Source organism: Berghia stephanieae, chromosome 12 (genome assembly GCF_034508935.2).
Source record: "Berghia stephanieae isolate SIO BIC M18660-M18661 chromosome 12, UCSD_Bste_1.3, whole genome shotgun sequence".
In the NCBI taxonomy this organism is placed as follows: Eukaryota; Metazoa; Mollusca; class Gastropoda; order Nudibranchia; family Aeolidiidae; genus Berghia; species Berghia stephanieae.
Window position 1 is genome coordinate 22,654,388 of NC_088371.1, and position 21,306 is coordinate 22,675,693.

General features: G+C 38.0%; 2 protein-coding genes across 3 annotated transcripts in view; one reads left to right on the top strand and one right to left on the bottom strand.

The window, feature by feature from the left end:
• LOC144957599 (multidrug resistance-associated protein 1-like) overlaps positions 1-9,390 on the top strand; it is an 18,789-nt gene extending 9,399 nt beyond the window's left edge. The window contains exons 7-13 of the mRNA XM_078888941.1: positions 1-83; positions 4,532-4,684; positions 5,427-5,573; positions 6,948-7,106; positions 8,253-8,419; positions 8,776-8,976; positions 9,172-9,390. The exon at positions 1-83 is cut by the window's left edge and continues 41 nt beyond it. Of these exons, the coding sequence (XP_078745067.1) occupies positions 1-83; positions 4,532-4,684; positions 5,427-5,573; positions 6,948-7,106; positions 8,253-8,419; positions 8,776-8,976; positions 9,172-9,286 (1,025 nt within the window). The 3' untranslated portion in view covers positions 9,287-9,390. The remainder of the gene's footprint in view (positions 84-4,531; positions 4,685-5,426; positions 5,574-6,947; positions 7,107-8,252; positions 8,420-8,775; positions 8,977-9,171) is intronic.
• Positions 9,391-14,054: 4,664 nt separating this feature from the next.
• LOC144957767 (uncharacterized) overlaps positions 14,055-21,306 on the bottom strand; it is a 39,172-nt gene continuing 31,920 nt past the window's right edge. The window contains exons 14-16 of one of the 2 annotated variants that reach the window (XM_078889176.1): positions 19,931-20,127; positions 18,862-18,930; positions 14,055-17,534 (exon numbers count right to left, since the gene is read on the bottom strand). In XM_078889176.1, the coding sequence (XP_078745302.1) occupies positions 14,881-17,534; positions 18,862-18,930; positions 19,931-20,127 (2,920 nt within the window). In that variant the 3' untranslated portion in view covers positions 14,055-14,880. The remainder of the gene's footprint in view (positions 17,535-18,861; positions 18,931-19,930; positions 20,128-21,306) is intronic. The other variant, XM_078889177.1, reaches the window with a different exon arrangement.

Consider the following 21,306-nt stretch of genomic DNA (forward strand, 5'->3'; position numbering starts at 1 on the left):
TCTTCATCACGGGTATCTTGATTGTCGTATCTTCTAACACTGACCCTGGGCTAGCTGGGATCAGCATATTATTTTCTTTGCAGGTATGAATTTTCATTGATATCCACTTAATCCCTTAACCTTTCCAATTGCAAGAAAATAATATTTAAAAAAAAATACTTGAGCTTTTATATAGATAACCAAAGGCTATTAAGGGCTTTATTTAATATTCTTTTAATGGACAATATTTCCTCTGAAGAAGAAGAAGAAGAAGAAGAAGAAGAAGAAGAAGAAGAAGAAGAAGAAGAAGAAGAAGAAGAGGAAGAAGAAGAAAACTTGAATAGTAATTTAAAAACTATGTGTAAGAGAGTGCCATTTTATCTTACTATACTAATACATGGCACCGTAAGATTTTGGTATTATTACCATTACGCGTTATTATTTACGGTAAGGGGTTAAATAATAATTTGATTTTTACACTGCTTTTGTAGAGTAACTTAATTGCTTTTAACCTCGGCATTCTGTATCTCCACACCGTGTGGTGCCCGGGGTCCCTCAACTGAGAGGGTCAAGAATAGCCCAACGCCAAGCCAGCGTGTCGTAAAAGGCGACTAATGGTGTGTGATTCCCCCATCTCTGAGTCACCTGGTCCTCCAGGTTGGGGGTTGGCAAAGGGTTAACACCCCTTTCCGTTAAACTCAAACCGTTACAGAAACACAGACAGACAAACTAAATCCTTTTTTTAGCTTGGGCGACCGAAGAGTTTCTGGAATTACAGAATTTATGAAGGACAACAGACAAAGCCGAAAGGACTCTGCTGATCCGATGACGTCTTCGCCAAACAAGCAGCTTCGAATTGCGTCGTTGAACGTTCGCACCATGTATGAAGCAGGAAAAAGCTCTCAAGTTGTGACTGAGATGAGAAGATACGGGCTGCATATACTTGGAGTAAGCGAAACCCACTGGATACAATTCGGACAGAAACACCTCAAGTCTGGGGAGAAGATTTTATATTCAGGGAGAGGGGACGGGATTCATACACAGGGAGTAGGAATAATTCTAAGCAAGTTTGCCCAGAAGTCACTGAGAGGATGGGAACAATGCGGAGAAAGGATCATCATGGCGTCCTTTACAACACGGAGTAAGAAGATCAGCATGAACATTGTACAGATCTATGCCCCAACAAATGATGCAACAGATGAGGACAAAGATACATTTTATGGTCTGCTACAACAAGTCATTGGCAAGTTGCCAAGAAAAGACATCAACATATTGATGGGAGATGCTAATGCAAAAGTGGGACAGGATAACGTAGGCTATGAAGGTATCATGGGACGTCATGGCATGGGAGAAATGAATGATAATGGAGAGAGATTTGCAAATTTCTGTGCATTCAACAGTTTGGTGATTGGAGGATCAGTGTTCCCCCATAAGCAACTTGGGTCTCACCAGATGGTGTGACAGAGAATCAGATTGATCATTTTTGTATCTCTAGTAGATTCAGACGTTCATTGGAAGATGTGACAGTACGGAGAGGGGCAGATGTTGGATCAGACCACCACCTGCTATTGGCAAAGCTTAAGCTCCGACTCAGAAAACACGGGGCCAGATCACATACAAGAAGAAAATTCGAGGTGAATGCACTTGATGGGGAAAAGAATGAGGAATTCAAACTACAATTGAGTAATAGATTCCAACCTCTTACTGAGCTCGAGGAGGACATAGATGTAGAGTCACATTGGGCAAAGATCAAGGAAGTCTACATAACAACTTGCCACGAGGTATTGGGGGTAAAGAAATCGGAACATAAAGAATGGATAAGTCCAACCACCTTGGACCTTATTGAAAAGAGGAGAACAAGGAAGGAACAAGTGAATGCAAGCCGAACAAGGGCTTCGAGACTGGATGCACAAGAGCAGTATCGAGCCATAGCTAAGGAAGTCAAAAGATCTGTGAAGAAAGACAAGGAAGCATTCATGAACAGACTTGCAGAGAAAGCAGAAGCAGCAGCGACTGGAGGACACATGAGGATCCTTTATCAAACTACCAAGACACTTGCTGCAAAATATGGGAAACCAGAGGTACCAGTCAAAGACAAAGATGGGAAAACTATTTTTGGAAAAGAGGCTCAATCTGAACGATGGAGGGAACATTTCAACTGCCTTCTGAACAGACCACACCAGACAACCAGCCAGAAATTTTGCCTGCAAGGAATGAGCTACCAATTAGCTGTGATCCACCATCGATAGCAGAGATTGTCGGTGCCATTAACAAGATGAAAAGGGGGAAAGCTGCTGGACCAGACCAGATTCCACCGGAGGCTCTAAAAGTTGATGCGGAAAGAAATGCTGAGGCCCTGCACCCACTATTTGAGAGAATCTGGAATGACGGGATATTCCCAAAGGATTGGAAGGAAGGACATCTTATCAAGCTTCCAAAGAAAGGGGACCTCAGTAATTGTAATAATTATCGAGGCATCACTCTTCTTTCTATCCCAGGAAAGGTTTTCAACCGTATTATTTTAGAGAGAATTAAGAATGCAACAGATGCTAAACTGCGGGACGAACAGGCAGGTTTTCGGAAAAACCATTCAACCTACGACCAGATTGCCTCTCTGCGAGTCATAGTAGAACAGTCTATAGAATGGAACTCTCCTCTTATTGTCAACTTTCTGGATTACGAGAAGGCTTTCGACAGTATTGACAGAGCAACATTGTGGAAAATTCTGGCACATTATGGACTCCCTGAAAAGATAGTAAACCTCATTAAGGAAATGTATGAAGGATCAAGTTACAGGGTTGTACATGAAGATCAGCTTACTGACAGCTTTGAAATTAAGACTGGTGTCAAGCAGGGATGCTTGCTCTCACCATTCCTGTTCATCCTTGCCATTGATTGGCTAATGAAGGAAACCTCCAAAGAGAGAAGAAATGGGATACAGTGGACCCCCTGGACACAGTTGGATGATCTGGATTTTGCAGATGATCTGGCTCTTTTGTCCCACACCCAGGACCAGATGCAAGCAAAAACCACAATTATAAACAGCCTCTCGAAATCAATTGGTCTAAGAATTCACCCTGCAAAGTCAAAGGTCTTGAGGATAGGTACGCGACAAAGGGAGCAGATCAAAGTAAAAGATCAGGAACTCGAAGATATAGACACTTTCTGCTATCTCGGAAGTATAATTGACAAGGATGGAGGCACGGAAGCAGAGGTGAAAGCACGAATAGGAAAGGCACAGGCTGCATTCACATCTTTGAACAGAGTTTGGAGAACTAAAGATATCTCCCTTCAACTAAAGCTAAGACTTTTCAACTCAAACGTGAAGTCTGTCCTACTGTATGGATGTGAAACTTGGAACGCATCACAGGCATGTATAAGGAGGGTACAGATTTTCGTAAACAGGTGCATGCGTAAGCTACTCAGAATAAAATGGATGGATAGAATAAAAAATGAAGAAGTATGGAAAAGAACACAGCAGAAACCAGTGGGAGAGGATATAGGAAGAAGACGATGGAGGTGGATTGGACACACGCTTAGAAAGAATGACTCAACTATAACAAAGAAAGTATTGGACTGGAACCCTCAGGGCAGAAGATCAAGGGGAAGGCCACGAGGAACATGGAGAAGAATTAAAGAAGCTGATATACAGAGAAGTGGTAAGACCTGGAATGAGATAAAAAAGTTGGCTCAGGATAGAGAAGGATGGAAACTGTTTGTCTGTGGCCTATACCCTGACCCAGGGTGAAAAAGGCAATGATGATGATGATTCTGTATCTCCACACCAAGTACATCCAATCAAAATGATAAATCCTTTAAAATTGGATTCAATAGTCTGATGTCACGTCGCCCAGCAACGGCGACCATCGTGGTTCTAAACAAAGAAAATCGTTACTTTTTATTCTTCATGCTAGCTAGAACTTTTCATATGTCTTGTGATCAGAATGTGTAAAAGTCAAAACATGATCAGATTTATAATGGTGTTTTTTTCCTCTGAATACACTTTAATGCTCGTCGGAGAAATATTTCATAAGGGCGTCCGCCATTGTTCAGATAGTTTAGAGCCAGTTACTAAGTTACCATGCGCCATTACGAGGGAAGTGACATTGCGACTGTTGAAGCGTATTTAGGTGCACTCTGGTAAATACAATATACCCAGTTGAAAAACACTAATTTAGATCACCCATTATAGGGAATGAGATTAGCGGAAGAGTAGCGTCCCTTGATTGGACGTCACCCATAGTCTGTGACGTCAATGGCGGAAAAGTTATTAGAGAGAGAACGTCATGTTGGTTGTGCGCATGCGTCTCTCGTCCTCGTGCCGCGCATGCGTCTCTCGCGGTAGCGAGGACGAGAGACGCATGCGCGGCACGAGGACGAGAGACGCATGCGCACAACCAACATGACGTTCTCTCTCTAATAACATTTCCGCCGGTGACGTCACAGACTATGGGTGACGTCCAATCAAGGGACGCTACTCTTCCGCTAATCTCATTCCCTATACATACCAATTTTGTGCTTAGTGTGATTTTTCTTTGTTTCTTTACCCCAGTTGTCACCTTTGTTAACCCGCCTGATGTCATCTATAGCCAGTATGGAGACCAATGTTGGATCTGTGGAACAAATAAAGCAATACTCGGAGATAAAGCAAGAGATAAGAGCAGAGGCCATAAAAAAAATAATGGAACTCCCGATAGCTCAGTTGGTTAAGCGCTCGTCTCACACACGCAAATGGACCGAGATTGATCTGACCCCCTCCCCTCCTCTCTTGTCTACCTAACAGTGATTGGTAGCTAGGACAGTTTTATCTGGCGGAAAGTAATTTTGCTATAGACTAGCGTCTTATTCAAAGTTTAGCTAGCAATTGTTATTTTCCGTTCCACCGGGATAAACTCCAACTCAGTGAGTAACATTTGTAATCCTTTGTTAGCGAACGAGACTAAGTTTGTTGCCGATCAAAGGGTCTCCTATCATAATATTTTAATATCTGCTCGTGATTAGAGACTTATAAGTCATCGACCAGAAAGAAATAACAACAATACGATTCAAGTTTTATTGCAAGCCCCAGGTCACATCGCTGGTATGTTGCCTTGGCACAAATGGTGAGATCAAGCGTACTGTCAGGTCATAGTAAAATCCGAACCCCGACTGTAAAAGGTCAATAACTATTTTGCAGCACTTGAACAGATATGAATGGAAGAGAATTAACAGAGCTGAATGGAAGAGAATTAACAGAGATGAATGGAAGAGAATTAACAGAGATGAATGGAAGAGAATTATATTATGATAACGTCAACAGACGAAGAGAATGGGCGGACTTTTGTTATCACAGATTGCGGGCAGCCAACGTCAATGAGGACGACGCTGGATAGTGAGTGCGTGAGTGAGTGAGTGAGTGAGTGAATGGACACAAAGATTGACAATATTTTGTTACATAACCATTTCAGGGAGAATGGATACTCACTGACAATCGTCCTTCAGCCACTTGGCCTTTTCCTGGACATGTGGAATTCCACGAATTCAGCGCTGGGGACGACGAAGGAACACAGCACTTACTTACAGATGTCAATATTCGCATCGGTGGAGGAGAGAAGGTAACATTTTATGATTACTTGCCTTAAAACTTATTAATACTTTCCTTGTGCGGCTTTGTGGTCTAGTGGTATGACACTCGTTTTCGGATGGAAGGCCCTGGTGTTCGAGCCTAGCTCGGCGCATTGTTGAGTCCTTGGAAAAGACTCTTTACTTACATTTTTTCGCCGTGCTCAGGTGAAAATTGAGTATCTAGCCATTAACTGCGTTGTCGGGAAAATGGTAATATCGCCTAACAGGCTTCACGTCTCATTCTATAGATAGTATGCAGATGATGTCACTCAGGCCTTTGTTATTGTTTTTGCCATCCGCGTTTGTGAGTTGTTCTCACTAAACTGTATTAACCAGACTATAAAAGTTCATGGTTACACAGAGTTTGTGTGTTGGTCCGTTATACTTCCGGATGGCAATGTTGTGAACTCCTTGGCCAAGCGCATTCTATCTATATGTTACATTTTGCTGTTGGCCAGGGACCGTTTGTAAAGTGCTTTGAGCACATTAAGTGGATTTGCCCTTTTTTAAAAAAAACTTGATTATAAACGTATTTCAATGTCATGTATCGCTATAGTGAAATTCTAATGTATCCAGCTTGACTTGCGCTTAACTCTCTCCTTACCAGCCATTTTCTCTAAAACTTCACACCCAACCTATACAGAGATAGATTTATTTAACTCAAACACAAAAGCTTTTAGTTCTTGCTATACATATTTTTTCTGCTAAACGAGCTCTTCAACACAGTGTTAATATACTTTAATTATAGCAAAAAAAATTTGTTCAAATATTATGATGTACAAAAGAAATCAGAATGAGAAAAATGTTGGCTGCATCGTAACGAACGTGACGATTTTCCTATGGCTGGTAAGGAGGGGCTTAGATCAAGAGTTTCAGTCCAGGCGCAAGTCTTTGGAAATGATATTCACAATTACTCCCCCCCCCCACCTCCCCCTTCCCCTTCCACAAATTCTTCCGCAATCACTTTTGTTGAAAACCCCATCCCTGTCCAATAAGATTTGTTTCTGGGGCGGGGATTGGGGGGGGGGGGGGGGGGGAAAGGAGGTGTGGGCAGGAGCGTATTTTAAAAATAAACCCATGTGTCGACAAAGGGCAATAAATTTTAAATTTTAAATAATATATTGATATTGCAGAAACATAAATAGTCATTAGATCTATATCTATTCATATATTATTTTGACTTTTTACATTGGTATATCCTACAACAACTTAAGTTTCTAAAAAATCAATTTTAGTAGAATGTTCAAATTATTGTCTAAAATTCTGTTTCTGTTTCTTTCTCCCCCCACTAATCTCTCTTCTTTTTTCAAGATGAAGATTTGACAGTTGCAAATGTTATATTTTTTAACACATTTTTCCAACAGATCGGGGTTATCTCTCGGACATGTTCAAACACGAAGTGTGTCACCTCGTCATTGTTTCGATTGATTGAAAAGTCACAAGGCAGCATCTACATCGATGGGTTGGATATCTCATCCATAGGTCTCCATGACCTCAGAAATAAACTTACGGTCCTTCCACAGGTAAGTAAGTGCATGGTAACTCACTGGAAACGTGTGCGGCTATGTTGTGGTCTAGTGGTATGACATTCGCTTTCGAGTAGGAAGGTCCTGGGTTCAGGCCTCGCTCGGCGCATAGTTGAGCCCTTGGAAAAGTCTCTTAATTCACTTTCTCTCATCGTACTCAGGTGGGAAACGAGTACCTGGCCGTTAACAGCGTTGTCTTTGTCGGGAAAAAAATTATAATCTCGCCAACAGGCGCCATGTCTCGTTCTGCATGTTACATATTGCTGTTGGTCAAGAACCCTTTATAAAGCGCTTTGAGCGCGTTTAGTGGATATTTTAACATGAGTACGGTGAGTTGATGTGAGTAAAGAGCCTTTTCCAAGCAAGGCTCGAACCCAAAACCTTCCGATCCAAAAGCGAGTATCATACCACAAGACCACATAACCAAGTTATTAAGTTTGACATTTATACAAGAAATTTTCGAAAGTAGGTACCTATTTATGTCAATGCCAAGCATAAATAAAAATCAAGAATTCACCACCGTGGAACAAGAGAGAAGATCATAAACAATGATGTATGAAAACAAGCAATCGACTCAGATTCATATATTTTCAATCCATCACTGGAACAATAGGCATCAGACCCTGAAAAATACTCCTGCACCTTAGCACCCTCCTCTCTCCCCCCCCCCCCCCCCCCCATCCTCCCCTCTTCTTATTTTAAAATATAAAATAAATAATAAAAGAAATAATAAGCCGGATCAATTGTAATGTAAATTAGCTTCTTGTTCGCAATGCCTGTTCAAAGACCTAGAGTATTCCATTGTTATCCATAAGGGGGTCCTATTTTTCAGTTGGTAGAGCACTCGCTCCACACGCAATGGGACTGAGATCGATTCCGGGTGAAGTCGGGAATTTTTTTCCCTGTTCACCTAGCAGTGATTTGAGTAGCTAGCTCTGTTAGATCTAAATAAAGTTCATTGCGATAGACTAGCGTCCTATCCAAATGGTAGCTAGCAATTGCTATTGTCCATTATACGCTATAGAAACCGGGATACACTTCGGCTCCTTGAGCCTAATAGCTCTGAAGGACTACTTTGTATGTCCATAAACGTTTCATTCTATTACAAATTGACTTCAATAAAAATGTTCTTGCTATTTTCAGGATCCTGTGCTTTTCTCTGGTTCTCTTCGGTATAACCTTGACCCTTTCGGGGAGTTCACAGATGACCAAATATGGGCATCGTTAGCACGTGTTCATCTAAAACCCTACGTTGCTCAACTGGAAGAACAACTCGCTTTTGATGTTGGAGACAGCGGAGAGAACTTGAGGTTAGTCAATCTTATATGAACGAATTCAGTATTCCAGCTGATATATATATATATATATATATATATATATATATATATATATATATATATATATATATATATATATATTATATTGATTGCACACAGGTTACCAAGACCCATTAAAAACTCATCTGCTATAAAACCACTCTGACAATCAATCACAGCGTTTCGGTTTAAGGCCTTGCATTTTCCCAATTACAGCTATGTTAAACAAGGGAAATAAATGCATAAATACATATATTTTCTTCATATTCATTGTATTTGCAGAAATTGGGCTAAAACCGTGCACACGTTTTCTTTAATAATCCATTTGTATTTACATTGCCTACCAACAGCGCCGGACATCGTCAGTTGATGTGCGTAGCCCGGACTCTCCTTCGTAAAACCAGAGTTCTTGTAGTGGAGGAGTCGAATACTCCATCCTATATGGATACGCAGACCGACCAGTTTATCAACAACATCATACGTATGGCATTTCAAACATGTACCATCATCACGGTCACCAGCAGACCCCAATCTATAACTCACTGTGACAGGTAGGTCATGGGGTTGGGTCTTTTAAAATTTGTGGGAGGTAGAGTTTCCGTTTGTTTTTGGTTGTTTGTTTTTGTTTGGGTTTTTTGAGGAGTTTTATTGTGAGGGCGGGGGGTGGTTTGTGGTTTTTTTTAAAGTTCAACTTTTTGGTTTAATTGTGTCTCATTTCCTCTACCATTTCGTTTGTAAATCCACAGTGTTGTAGTTCTAGAGGATGGTCACGTGATAGAATACGACTCTCCAAAGTCTCTCCTCACCAACACGTCGTCCTTGTTTTACTCCATGTCACGTGATACGGGTCTCGTTGTATAGAATGAAGGGAAAACAATGAACAAGAAGAACAAAGCTCCGATTCATAATGAATAAGCAATGAACAAGTTATGAAGACTCCAGGCCCAATTCTTTCATATTGTCCTTTACCCCATCCCACCATCTAGTCTTTGGGCGTCCCTTGTTTCTCTTTCCCGCTAATTGTATACACCCAATACTTTCCTTCCCACATACCCCTTCTCTCGTCTATTAACATGTTGACTGTTACATCACCATCCACCAGAATCATTGGAAAAGGCTCTTTATTAACATTTTCCCACAATTCTCAGGTGTAAAATCGGTAACACTAAGAAATGATATTAGTACTTTACAGGTCTTACATATTCGCAAAAGTTCCAATTCATAATGACGAACGAAGAAAGAAAAAAAGCAATAAACAAGTTGTGAAGAAAAAATATATGAACAAATAGAATAAAAACTTGCTTTAATTTGATTGACTGGAGAAACGAATAAAGAAAAAAACAACACTGAGCAAATAGAATAAGAGCTTACGTAAGTTTGATTTACAAATAAATAAAGAAAAAAACAATGAGCAAAAATAATAAAATATTGCTTTAAATTGAATAGAATAAAAGAAGAAAAAGCAATGAACAAGTGAAATAAAAGCTTCCTTCAACTTGCTTCACGTTAATGAACAAAAAAATTAACAGATAGAATAATAACTTAGATCAAATTGATTCAATGAGTTACAAATGGAGAAAAAGCAATGAACAAATTGAATAAAAGCTTGCTTCAATTAAATTCGCGTAAATGAGTAAAAAAACAATGAGCAAGTGGAATATAACTTTGATTCAATTTGATTCGGAAAGCGAAATGAAGAAAATAAAAATAAACAAATGTGACCCCTCGTCTCAAAACGGTATTAAGTCGGGACGATTAAGATGCTGAAAATGGAATTTGTAGCCAGAAATATCATGCTTACGTTGAGTTTATATGCTTTATAGAGGAGAAGGAATATTATATTTTACTGTGGTAAATACCAACGTTTCATATTTTTGTCCAGTTTAACTATAATTTGACTTTTTAGCATCTGGTTCATCCCGACATAATACCGTTTTGAGACGAGGGGTCAGAAATAGAATAAAAACTTTCCTGACTATGATTCACGAAGACAAATAAAGAAAAAGTAATGAACACGTAGAATAAAACCAAAAAGGAAATTGATGGGGACGTTTCAGATTTCAATTATGTGAATAAATATAAATGATGAATAAGACAATAAAGATTAATTTACAAATTGCAATTACAGCTTTTGTTCTTTTTTGTATTTATCTTGTTTTTGGTTTCTTTTGTTGTTGTTTCTTTTGTTGTCGAAACGGCGCATAGTTGAGTCCTTGGAAGACTCTTTACTCACATTCTACGCCGTACTCCGGTGTAAAGTGACTACTTGGCCTTTAACAACGTTGTATTTGTAGGAAATAATTATAATACCGCACAAAAGGCGTCATCTATAGACGTAAATGTTAAGTGTTGCTGTTGGCTAGGGACCCCTTGTAAAGGGCTTTGAGCACATTCAGTGGATATGCTCTGTTTGAAAGCTCTCTTTTTAGGGGGGGGGGGGTGTAGTTTTTTTTTTCTTTTTGGTAGTGTCATATTCACATGCTTCTGATTTCAAAGGATGTGTTGTTCAAGACAAAAATATCAAATCTTTTTAATAACAAACACGGAAATGTACAGCCGATGCCTCTCCCAATCGCTACACACGCAGCCTGCATAAAACTGAGTAAACTAATTCCAAGTCAAGAAAAGAAGGTCCCAACTGAAATGACAGTGGTTATTAGAAATGTGGTTTTAATATGCAATAATAGAACAAAAACCGTCAATGAATACAATTTATTATTATTAAATATGTTTATTACAAAGTTGTTTTATATGTGTAATAACATGATATAATTTCAAATTGCATTACATTTGTAAATAATAAATAATTATGAACTGTATGACGTTAACAATACATTAAATCAAATGGGGATTAGATTATAACATTATATGACATTTCAAAAGTATTAAACAAAAATAATTAGAAAGCTTCAAAGAATTCGCACAATAAGCATACATGGGTACTTGTTATTTGTCAATAAATACTTGTGATGTTATTTTGGAATGGATACTTGTTATTTGTCAAATACTTGTGATGTTATTTTGGAATGGATACTTGTTATTTGTCAAATACTTGTGATGTTATTTTGGAATGGATACTTGTTATTTGTCAAATACTTGTGATGTTATTTTGGAATGGATACTTGTTATTTGTCAAATACTTGTGATGTTATTTTGGAATGGATACTGGTTATTTGTCAAATACCTGTGATGTTATTATGGAATGGATACTTGTTATTTGTCAAATATTTGTGATGTTATTTTGGAATGGATACTTGTTATTTGTCAAATACCTGTGATGTTATTTTGGAATGGATACTTGTTATTTGTCAAATACTTGTGATGTTATTTTGAAGCTGTTTATTCATTTTTGTTCAATTCTTTTAATAGTAGCTTCCGATACAGCATTGAATTTGCTTTCAAATTGTATTCTATTTCCTTGAATTATATTATTGGAAAAATAAAAAAGATTTAACACCCGGTTATTTAAACGCTTTATTTTTGTATATTCAACATTTACAGTTAACATAAACACTTAAGTGGTGATCAGTAATCATTCATTGAAAAAAAATTGTTTTGCGAAGAAACAGACTGCACTCTGAAGCGCGTGGAGAAAAACACCGAACACGAAACGTTTCGAGATCAACATCCTTCTTCAGTCAACAACTAAAGACAATGAAAACATAAATACATGTTTTCATTGGGTTTTTTATTGTTAGCTGAAGAACGGGTTTGAGCCCGAGATGTTCCGTGTTTGGTATTTTGTTCTTTATTGAAGCTGTTATAATATACATTTTTGTTTATCAGTTTTTAAAGTCTTAAAATCTTATAGTTGTAAACTATTGAAAAAATATTCTCATTAGTTCTGCCTGTCAAAAGAAATAAAATGTTTGCAACCAATACAAAACTATCTGTGTGCTTAGGATTTAGTGAGAACAGACTATTCTGGCTATCTAAATACGACAGTCGCTTTATCTTCCTTTTTTTTAAAATCAACAAACAGTATAATGACGTAATCAACATCCTATCGTTGACGAAATATCGATAGTATCTGGTGATCTGTAATACGGATACTTAACAACTTGGATAACATATGACGTTTTCGTATATATATAATGATCTGAACAAGTGTGTATGAAAGGTGCCAGACAAAGCAAGAAAGAAAATTGCAAGAAAAAGAAACATCCTAAAACTATTCAGGTAGACTTATTTTTAAGATTTTTTTTTCTTGTATTTTTCTTTCTTGCTTTGTCTGGCACCTTTCATACACACATGTTCAGATCTATAACGTATACCGGTGCCTGTTCACTGGTTTCTCAATTTGATATTTTCGTATATATATATATATATATATATATATATATATATATATATATATATATATACCTATATATAATATATATATATATATATATATATATATATATATATATATATATATATATATTGTCACTCACATTATATATGGCCAAGACGTACGTTTCTGTGGCTTTCGTCCACGTCTTCAGTCGGCATAATGTCCGAAGAAAAAAATGTATTCTGTTTGAGTTGAGCACTCTCGGTATCAGTAGCCAACACACCACTCACAACATGAAAACATTGAAGAAAAAAATCGTAGACTACTCCATGAAAAACGTCCCCAACCCAAACAAGAATACATTTTTTCTTCAGACATTATGCCGACTGAAGACGTGGAAGAAAGCCACAGAAACGTACGTCTTGGCCATATAATGTGAGTGACAATTTATATTTTTATATTAGCTCTAACCATCACTATCGAGCACTTTCGTACCTACGAGTACCCACCAACACTCATAATATATATATATATATATATATATATATATATATATATATATATGATAGATATTTATGTTCTGATGGATGTTCCTAAATATTCAAGCTTTGAATATGTATTCACATTTTTTAAAATAGTCACAGCCTGGCAATATTCAAGTATAAATAGCAAAATGTTTATACTATTTACAATTGATGTGAATGAAGTATATATATGCAAATGTTCTAAATATGCCACAAAATAGTACAAAAGGTATGGGTAATGTTAGTATGTATGTACATTGATCAATCAATTGTTGGAGACAGTATGGTATAAGGACAGTAATGGCAATTTCGTTATTCCAACCAGCTATCAATTAGAAAGACACATATTGCCTAGCAAAGGAAAAGAAACATCGTATGAATAACAATAATAATATAAATATTATAATATTTCCCTTTATTCATCCCTGCGGGGAATTTATTCTATAGGGTCTATTCCAAGAGACGACTGGAATAACCCAGGCGTCAGCCGCAGTGCAGCACCGCAAGTTGAGCTAAGGTTAGGTGATGTGCTCAAGACCACACCTCGCGGCGGGCAGTTGAACTCGGTACCTTTCAGGTACGAAGCAAAGACCATACCGAATAAATATCTTTGCCATAAAAACCCCCTCTTTTTTCATTCAAATGAACGGTATCATTATTTTTTTAAAGCTGAATACCAATATAACAACTTATCTAAAACACCGCGCCACATTGACAATATTATCACCAAAAAACATCCGCCTCCTTCGTCGATACATTCTTGTAAATTTCCTTCTATTTTGTCTCTTATAATTTTCCTTCTATTTTGTCTCTTGTAATTTTCCTTCTATTTTGTCTCTTATAATTTTCCTTCTATTTTGTCTAGAACGGTTTCATATAGGTACACCTTTTCATATTTCCTTCTTACAATTTCATATTAATATCAATAATATTTTATTAGAAAAGTTGAATGGTTACTGAATTTTTGTCGAGGTCCCAGGTTTGAGGGTTTTGGGGTTTTTTTTGCCATGGTGAGGGTCATTTAAATAGATCGATATTTAAAAGACGAGTTTTCTGGCCAAATCTTTTAATACGTTTCTTTCCAGAGTTAAAAAGCCTCGTCTAGTCAATTTTAATCCGAGAGGTAAACAATCGTAATACATGACATGTCGATTTTTTTGTGTTTAAATGTTATTTCCATTGGTCACAATGGAGATGATCTATAGTACATATCTGTGTGCTCGATGCCATTGGTCACATTACAAAGTGTGCTCAAAGTGACCCGCATTGTGAAAAGTGTTCACAGATTGAGAAATACTCAACGTCACAATTTGGTGCTTTGCTCAGCATGACTCATAGGTATGTTTACAACTTTCATAAACAAAGCAGTATGTGTATATGTATTATTGAACTATATCTAATCGTTGTACGGCAACAAATCATGTGATCAATGACTAGGTTGGACGAAAACATGAATATAGATTGCTCCCATTGATAAGTTAAGCATACCGTTTCAGCAACGTACTATGAAGATGATTTGGGTTTTCATTATCTATTTAGTAAATATAATCTTAATAGGAGCGTTGATCAACGTTCTTAAACGCAACTATTACGAGACTCCTGGGACGTCGCGCCTACTTTCTTTCTCTAATAGTTATTAGTGTGGATGTGTGATGCTATGTGTGCTCTGGTGTTTTTTGACCTCCACTAGTTTCACTCAATGGGATTGTTGTACTAATGGCAGGGTCAGCCTGCTCATTCTCAGGGAAAGACCGAGTGGTCATCGCGTTGAAAGCTGCCTGTTTATTGTCTCCGGTCTTTGACGAATGTGACGCGCTCGGTATGTCTTCCAACTCTCTCATATCTCTTTGTAATTTTGTAGCTTGTTTATGGTCGAAGTAGGATTCTTTGGCCTCCATGACAAGCTTCTGGTGTTCTATGTCTCTTTCTGTTGTGTTTTTGATGACATCGGCCTTCACTTCCTGTGCTTTCAAGGTCGTCACAGTTGTTTCCGTGTCGCCATGAATAGACAAAGTGACGTCATCATTCGTCATTGGACCTAACCGACTGTCGTCCATCGTGGAATATTGTTTATTCGAGCCTTCATTTGCCTTATTTGATGTTCCAGCAGTCTCTTCCGTTTTACTTATCCTTTCTCTAGCCTTTGATTTATGTTTTTCCGTTGACTCGTCATTATTTTCCCCATCTGCTCGTTTTCGACCACCGCCATGTTTATTTTTCCTCAACGCATCCTTATCTTTCTTTACTCCCAATTTCGTGGCATCCTCTGTGCTTACATCACCATCCCAACCACTTCCGGTCGTGAACCCACTTGCCTGAGACCTTTCAGGGGAATGTGCAAATTCTTCATTTCCATTACTCTTAGAGTTACGTCTCTTAGGTCCAGTATTGTTTGTATCTGGGCCTTTCTCATCCATATCCTCATTATCTCTGTTAGACCTGCCACTTCTGGCGGACGCAGCTGATGAGACTCTATACGGTTTACTTGTCTCTAAAGTAACCATGGTTTCTTCTTTACTTTTTCCACGCATTTTCACTTTAGAACTTTGCCTCTCAAGTGCCATACCGCCATGTCTAGCGGAAACGTTTTCTTCATTATCAGCATTATCATCGCTTTTTTGATCCAGTTTGTTTTCATTTTCTTGCATTCTTCTGGTAACAGTTTCCCTATTGGACGCATCTTGACTCTGTCGATTCAGCTCTTCAATATTAACATTTGATGGTTGTCTTTTATTGCTGTGATGATGAGCTCTTGATACAGAGATATGCTCAATGGAAGCAGAGGGGTCGGTATTTCCAATAGTCACATCAGGGTTGTCTTCATAATAACTATCACGGGTAAATCGCCCTGGCGTTTTGCGTGCATTTACACGTCTAGATCGCGTACTAGTATTGTGCAGATCACTGCTGTTTTTATACCGCGGCGTGTTGTCATTAGAATTGTCTCTAGGAGTGTCTGTAATGTCTAAATCTAATTCGCGGAAACTGGATTCCATTGTCACTGAAAGATCATTCATTCTTGGTGATAAATTCTCAACTCTACTGTTCAGAGGTAAAGGTCCACTACTCACTCCAGTCACATCTCCTAAGTGTTCGTCATCGTTACCCCCCTTTGCCACAGTGTTTCCCGCTCTATCACCCTCTTCTACCAGTGGCGTCTCTCGCAATGACCTCATGTTCATCGAAGCATTCAGCTTGGACTTTGCTCCACCTCCTCGATGCTGTTGCACTCCAGAATCGGCCTCTGACCCTGCTCTACCCGTATTATTATTATAATTCCGACCATCCGCTCCAGGTGGATCGAATTGATCATGGTGGTTGTCTGTCCGGCTTTCCCTGTTGCTGTGGAACCCGCCTCTATGTGTATGCATTCCACCTTTCGACGGGTGGTAGTATTCTTCTCTTTGACTCAAAAATCCATCTTCGTGAACAGTAGAATCATCATCATAGTAACCTTGTTTTACTCCTTCGTTACTTCCAGTGTGTGGAGTAGACGAACCATCACCGTGGATATGTCTCAAGGGAGATAAACGCGTGTCTTTGCCATGTGGTTCTCCACCTCCGACCGGTCCTCTTCTTTTATCACCGTTCCTACGTCTCGGAGTTCTTTCACTTGCGTCAACAGTATTTCTGGGAGAGGTGACTGGTATTTCTAACCTTGTAGGAGTATGTAGATGATCTTCGCTTCTTTCACGATGCCTTCCAGAATTCCTTTCCTCGTGGTAATCCCAGCTCGCTCTCCTGCTTCCATTCCTACTACCACTATCCCCAATCGCTTTCAACATTCCATGTCGAGAATGTGTGTTTTGACGACTCAGTGTCGCTGCTATCTGTTTCTCTTTCTCTTTCTGCTTTCGAATATTCGGATCTCCAAAAGGTTCGAGCTCTCTAGGACTTTTCTCGAACATTACGGTCGAACCTTTTCTCATGTGCTGAGTGGGACTAAGTAAACCCTCGGCCCCTTCCTGTTCCTCGTCAATCCCACCTTCCCTTGGTCTGTCATTATCCTCGTCATAATCATCATCGCCATTTTTATTATCTAACCAGGTAACCTCTTTATTCAGCATCGTGTTTTGGCGAGTTGTCATTGCCGACTCGACTTGGAGATCAGTGTCTTCTCTTCTCAGACGCTTCTTCTTCTTCTTGATGCGAGCTGCGTGTGGCCTCTTGTTCAGGTCAATGATAGTTTGAGTCTTACTACGGCTCATGAGCCTCTCGCTTAGCATGGCTCTTTTTCTCATGATTGATGTGATTGTTTTGCTGAGATGCTCCATAGCAAAAAGGATCACCGTAATGCTTTCGTGGTCATCTGGATAGAGATAAAGTAAAATAGATAGTGTATATCGTATTATAAAACTCTTTCTCTGGATATGAATTAAAACGGTCTCTTTTAAGAAAAGATAAGATGGTCTATTTTAGATAAGATAAAATCTTCTATTATAAGATAAGATAAAATGGTCTATTTTAAGATAAGCTGAAATGTTCTATTATAAGATAAGATAAAATGGTCTATTTTAAGATAAGATAAAATGGTCTATTTTAAGATAAGATAAAATGGTCCATTTAAAGATAAGATAAAACGGTCTATTTTAAGATAAGATAAGACAAGATTAACTTTATTTATCCACTTCTGAAAATTTAAATCTGGTATTTGATTTACAGTATAAATGTGACCAACTGCCGCAATATGGTATTATTTTTTTTTTTAATTAAAAAAATGAGTTTTTGTATAGAGGAATATCCACTAAACGTGCTCGTAAAATAGAGGCCTTTTACTGACACATTATGCTAATCTATTATCAGGCTATGTGGTCTTGTGGTGTGACACTCGCTTTTTGATCGGAAGGTTCTTGGTTCGAGCCTTGTGTGACGCGTAGTTGAGTCCTTGGAATAGGCTATTTATTCACATTCTCTCACCGTAGTCAGGTGTAAAATGAGTTCCTGGCCGGTAATAGAGTTGTCTTGGTCGGGGGGAAAATGTAATATCGCCTATCGTCAATTTCTCATTCTACATGTTGTTCAGGGACCCTTTGTAAAGGGCTTTGAGCACTTTTAGTAGATATTGTACTATATAAAAGCTCAATTTTTTAAATTTTTTATGATTATTTTTTTTGTGGGGGGGGGGGGGGGGAGGGTGTTTTTTTTGTTTTTTTTTATTATTTTTTTTTTGTATTTTTTTATTTTAGAGTCTTTGTTTTTGTTTTTTATTTTAAAATACTGTCAAAGTAAAATCAGTGATGATAATATAGATAAACAATCAGATAATAAACAAAAATGATTATAACAGCTTCAAAAAAGAACAAAATACCAAACACGGAACGTTTCGGGCTCAAACCCCTTCTTCAGCCAACAACAATTTATAAATAAATGCATTAAATAATGTATTTATGTCTTTATTTTTTTGTTGTTGTTGGCCGAAGAAGGGTTTTGAGCCCGAAACGTTCCGTGTTTGGTATTTTGTTCTTTTTTGAAGCTGTTATAATCATTTTTGTTCATTATTTGATTGTTTATCTATATTATCATCAATGATTATACTTTGTATTTTTTAATAAAAAACAAAAACAAAGACTCCAAAAAACTTTTTACAGCCCACAGCTTCTAGAAGTATTTAGCATCACATAAATGATCAGACTAACCTTTCTGTTGTGCCAGCTCCAATGCTTGTTCAAACGCCTTGTAGGCTTCGTCATGATGCTTCAGTCGAGCTGGAGACAAAAAAAAAATAGATAAATGGATCCACAACGACAAATCACACAAACTCATAAATAACAATGTGAAATTGAATGTAAGCTTGAATTTAATTACGAAAACAGATAAAATTGACGTTTCGGGTTTCCCCTCTATAAAAAAACAGGATGATTCGTACAATAGCAATTGCTTGCTACCCTTTGGATAGGGCGCTAGTCTATCGCAAAGTATCTTCTGTCTGATTTAACAATTTCCCAACTACCCAAATACTGCTTGGTGGACAGGGTTTGGTTGGGGGGGGGGGGGGGTTCAGAAAAAAAAAACAATCTTGACCTCACCGGGGTCGATCTCGATCCTTTTGTGTGTGAAACGAGTGCTCTACCAACTGAGCTATAGATAGTATGCAGATGACGTCACTCAGGCCTTTGTTATTGTTTTTGCCATCCGCGTTTGTGAGTTGTTCTCACTAAACTGTATCAACTAGACTATAAAGTTCATGGTTACACAGAGTTTGTGTGTTGGTGTCGGAGTAGGACCGCGAAAAGTGAATTTAGAAACAAAATAATGAGAAATACTAACTTCCAGTGTTTTGTAATAAAAGAAATACCATCTTTTCTCCAGCATAACGAAGAGAAAATAACCTCAGTTTTCATTCTTGTGGCTATGGAATGAATACTCAGTAGCCTATATAGTGTATCCCGACATAACACCGTTTTGAGACGATGGGTCATATATATGCATTATAGGTAATGATCTTAGTGATGATGATGATGATGTTAATGATGATGATGATGATGATGATGATGATGATGATGATGATGATGATGATGATGATGATGTGATGATGACGACGACGACTATGATGATGATGACCGTCACGACAACCACGATGATAATGAGAATAATGTCGATGACATAAGGATGATGATGATGATGATGATGATGATGATGATGATGATGATGATGATGATGATGATGATGATGATGATGATGATGATGACACCAAAAATTCCTTACATTCAGACACGGCAATGAGAACCCAAGACTGAAACTTGAAGTAGTGGATGTCTGCTTCTAAAGCGGCTTTTAGCGCCTTCTTTCCGCAGTCCCTGGCATAGTCTAGATGACCCAGTGCTAGGAAACAATTACCGATCTCGTGGAACACCTGGGCAACTTCCTCGGCGCTTACAACTGCTGGCGCTTTCCTTGCAAATCTGGAAAAAGGAAATGTTATGATAGTTCCTTTGAGCACGTTTAGTGGATATTGCGCTATATGCATGCTCAAGCTTTTTAAATGTTTTTTTGTTGTATGACACTAGCTTTCAGACATTTAGGTCCCCAATCCCTATGTTGACAGCGCAAAGTCTAGTTCTCGAATGAGCTTTACTATAATATATAGATAGAATTAAAATGACGTCAACCAGGTCTTTGTTATTGTTTTTGTTTGCCATCCACGTTTATGAGTTATTTTCATTAAACTGAATTATCCAGATTATAAAACTTCATGGTTACACATAGTTTTGCGCGTTGGTCCGTTATAATTCCGGGTGGCAATGTTGTGAGCTTCTTAGCCAAGATCATTATATCTATACTCTTATACCTAGGAATAAAATGATTATCAGGCCAGTAGCAGCGTGTTTTGACTTGACTTATAGCTGACCTTAAGCCTTCCGCTTTCGATGTCATTCGACTTTGCAGCTTCGGCTGTTCCTCTTATTCCCCGATAATTGTTTCTATCGTGTGCATTTAATTGTGTGCCTAACTTAGGCGCCTCAGCTTTTATATAGAGCAATATACACTCTCTAATGCAAATGTTAGGCTGGTTTCGTCCTTGAGTTGCTTTAAATCGCTTCTATCGAGAGATAGAAGTAATATTGTTGTTGTTGTTGTTGTTGTTGCTGTTGTGTTGTTGTTGTTGTTGTTGTTGTTGTCGTCGTTAGTCGTCCCGTAGCTCGTTTGTTTTGACCAGAGAAATTAAATAGAGTACCATTTCTTTATTGGCGGGAATGTTTGCGACGTAAAAATGTGTCCAACCTTGGCTCAAGAATTTGAATTGACAATTTTTCGTTTTAAAAAAATATGAAAATACAAAATTGTAGAATTGATTGGAATATTTAACCCTCTCCTTACCAACCATAGAAAATTGTCACATTCGTTACGATTCAACCAAAATTTTTTCATTCTGATTTCTCTTGTACATGACAAAATTTAAAGAACTGCTTTGATTACAGCTATAAATACTAAACACTGTGTTGTAGAGCTCATTTCGCTGACCAACATTCTGTATAGAATGCACTAATATATATATAGAATGCAATAAATACTAAATACTGTTTTGTAGAGCTCATTTTGCTGACCAACATTCTATATAGAATGCACTTGTTACTTTTTTG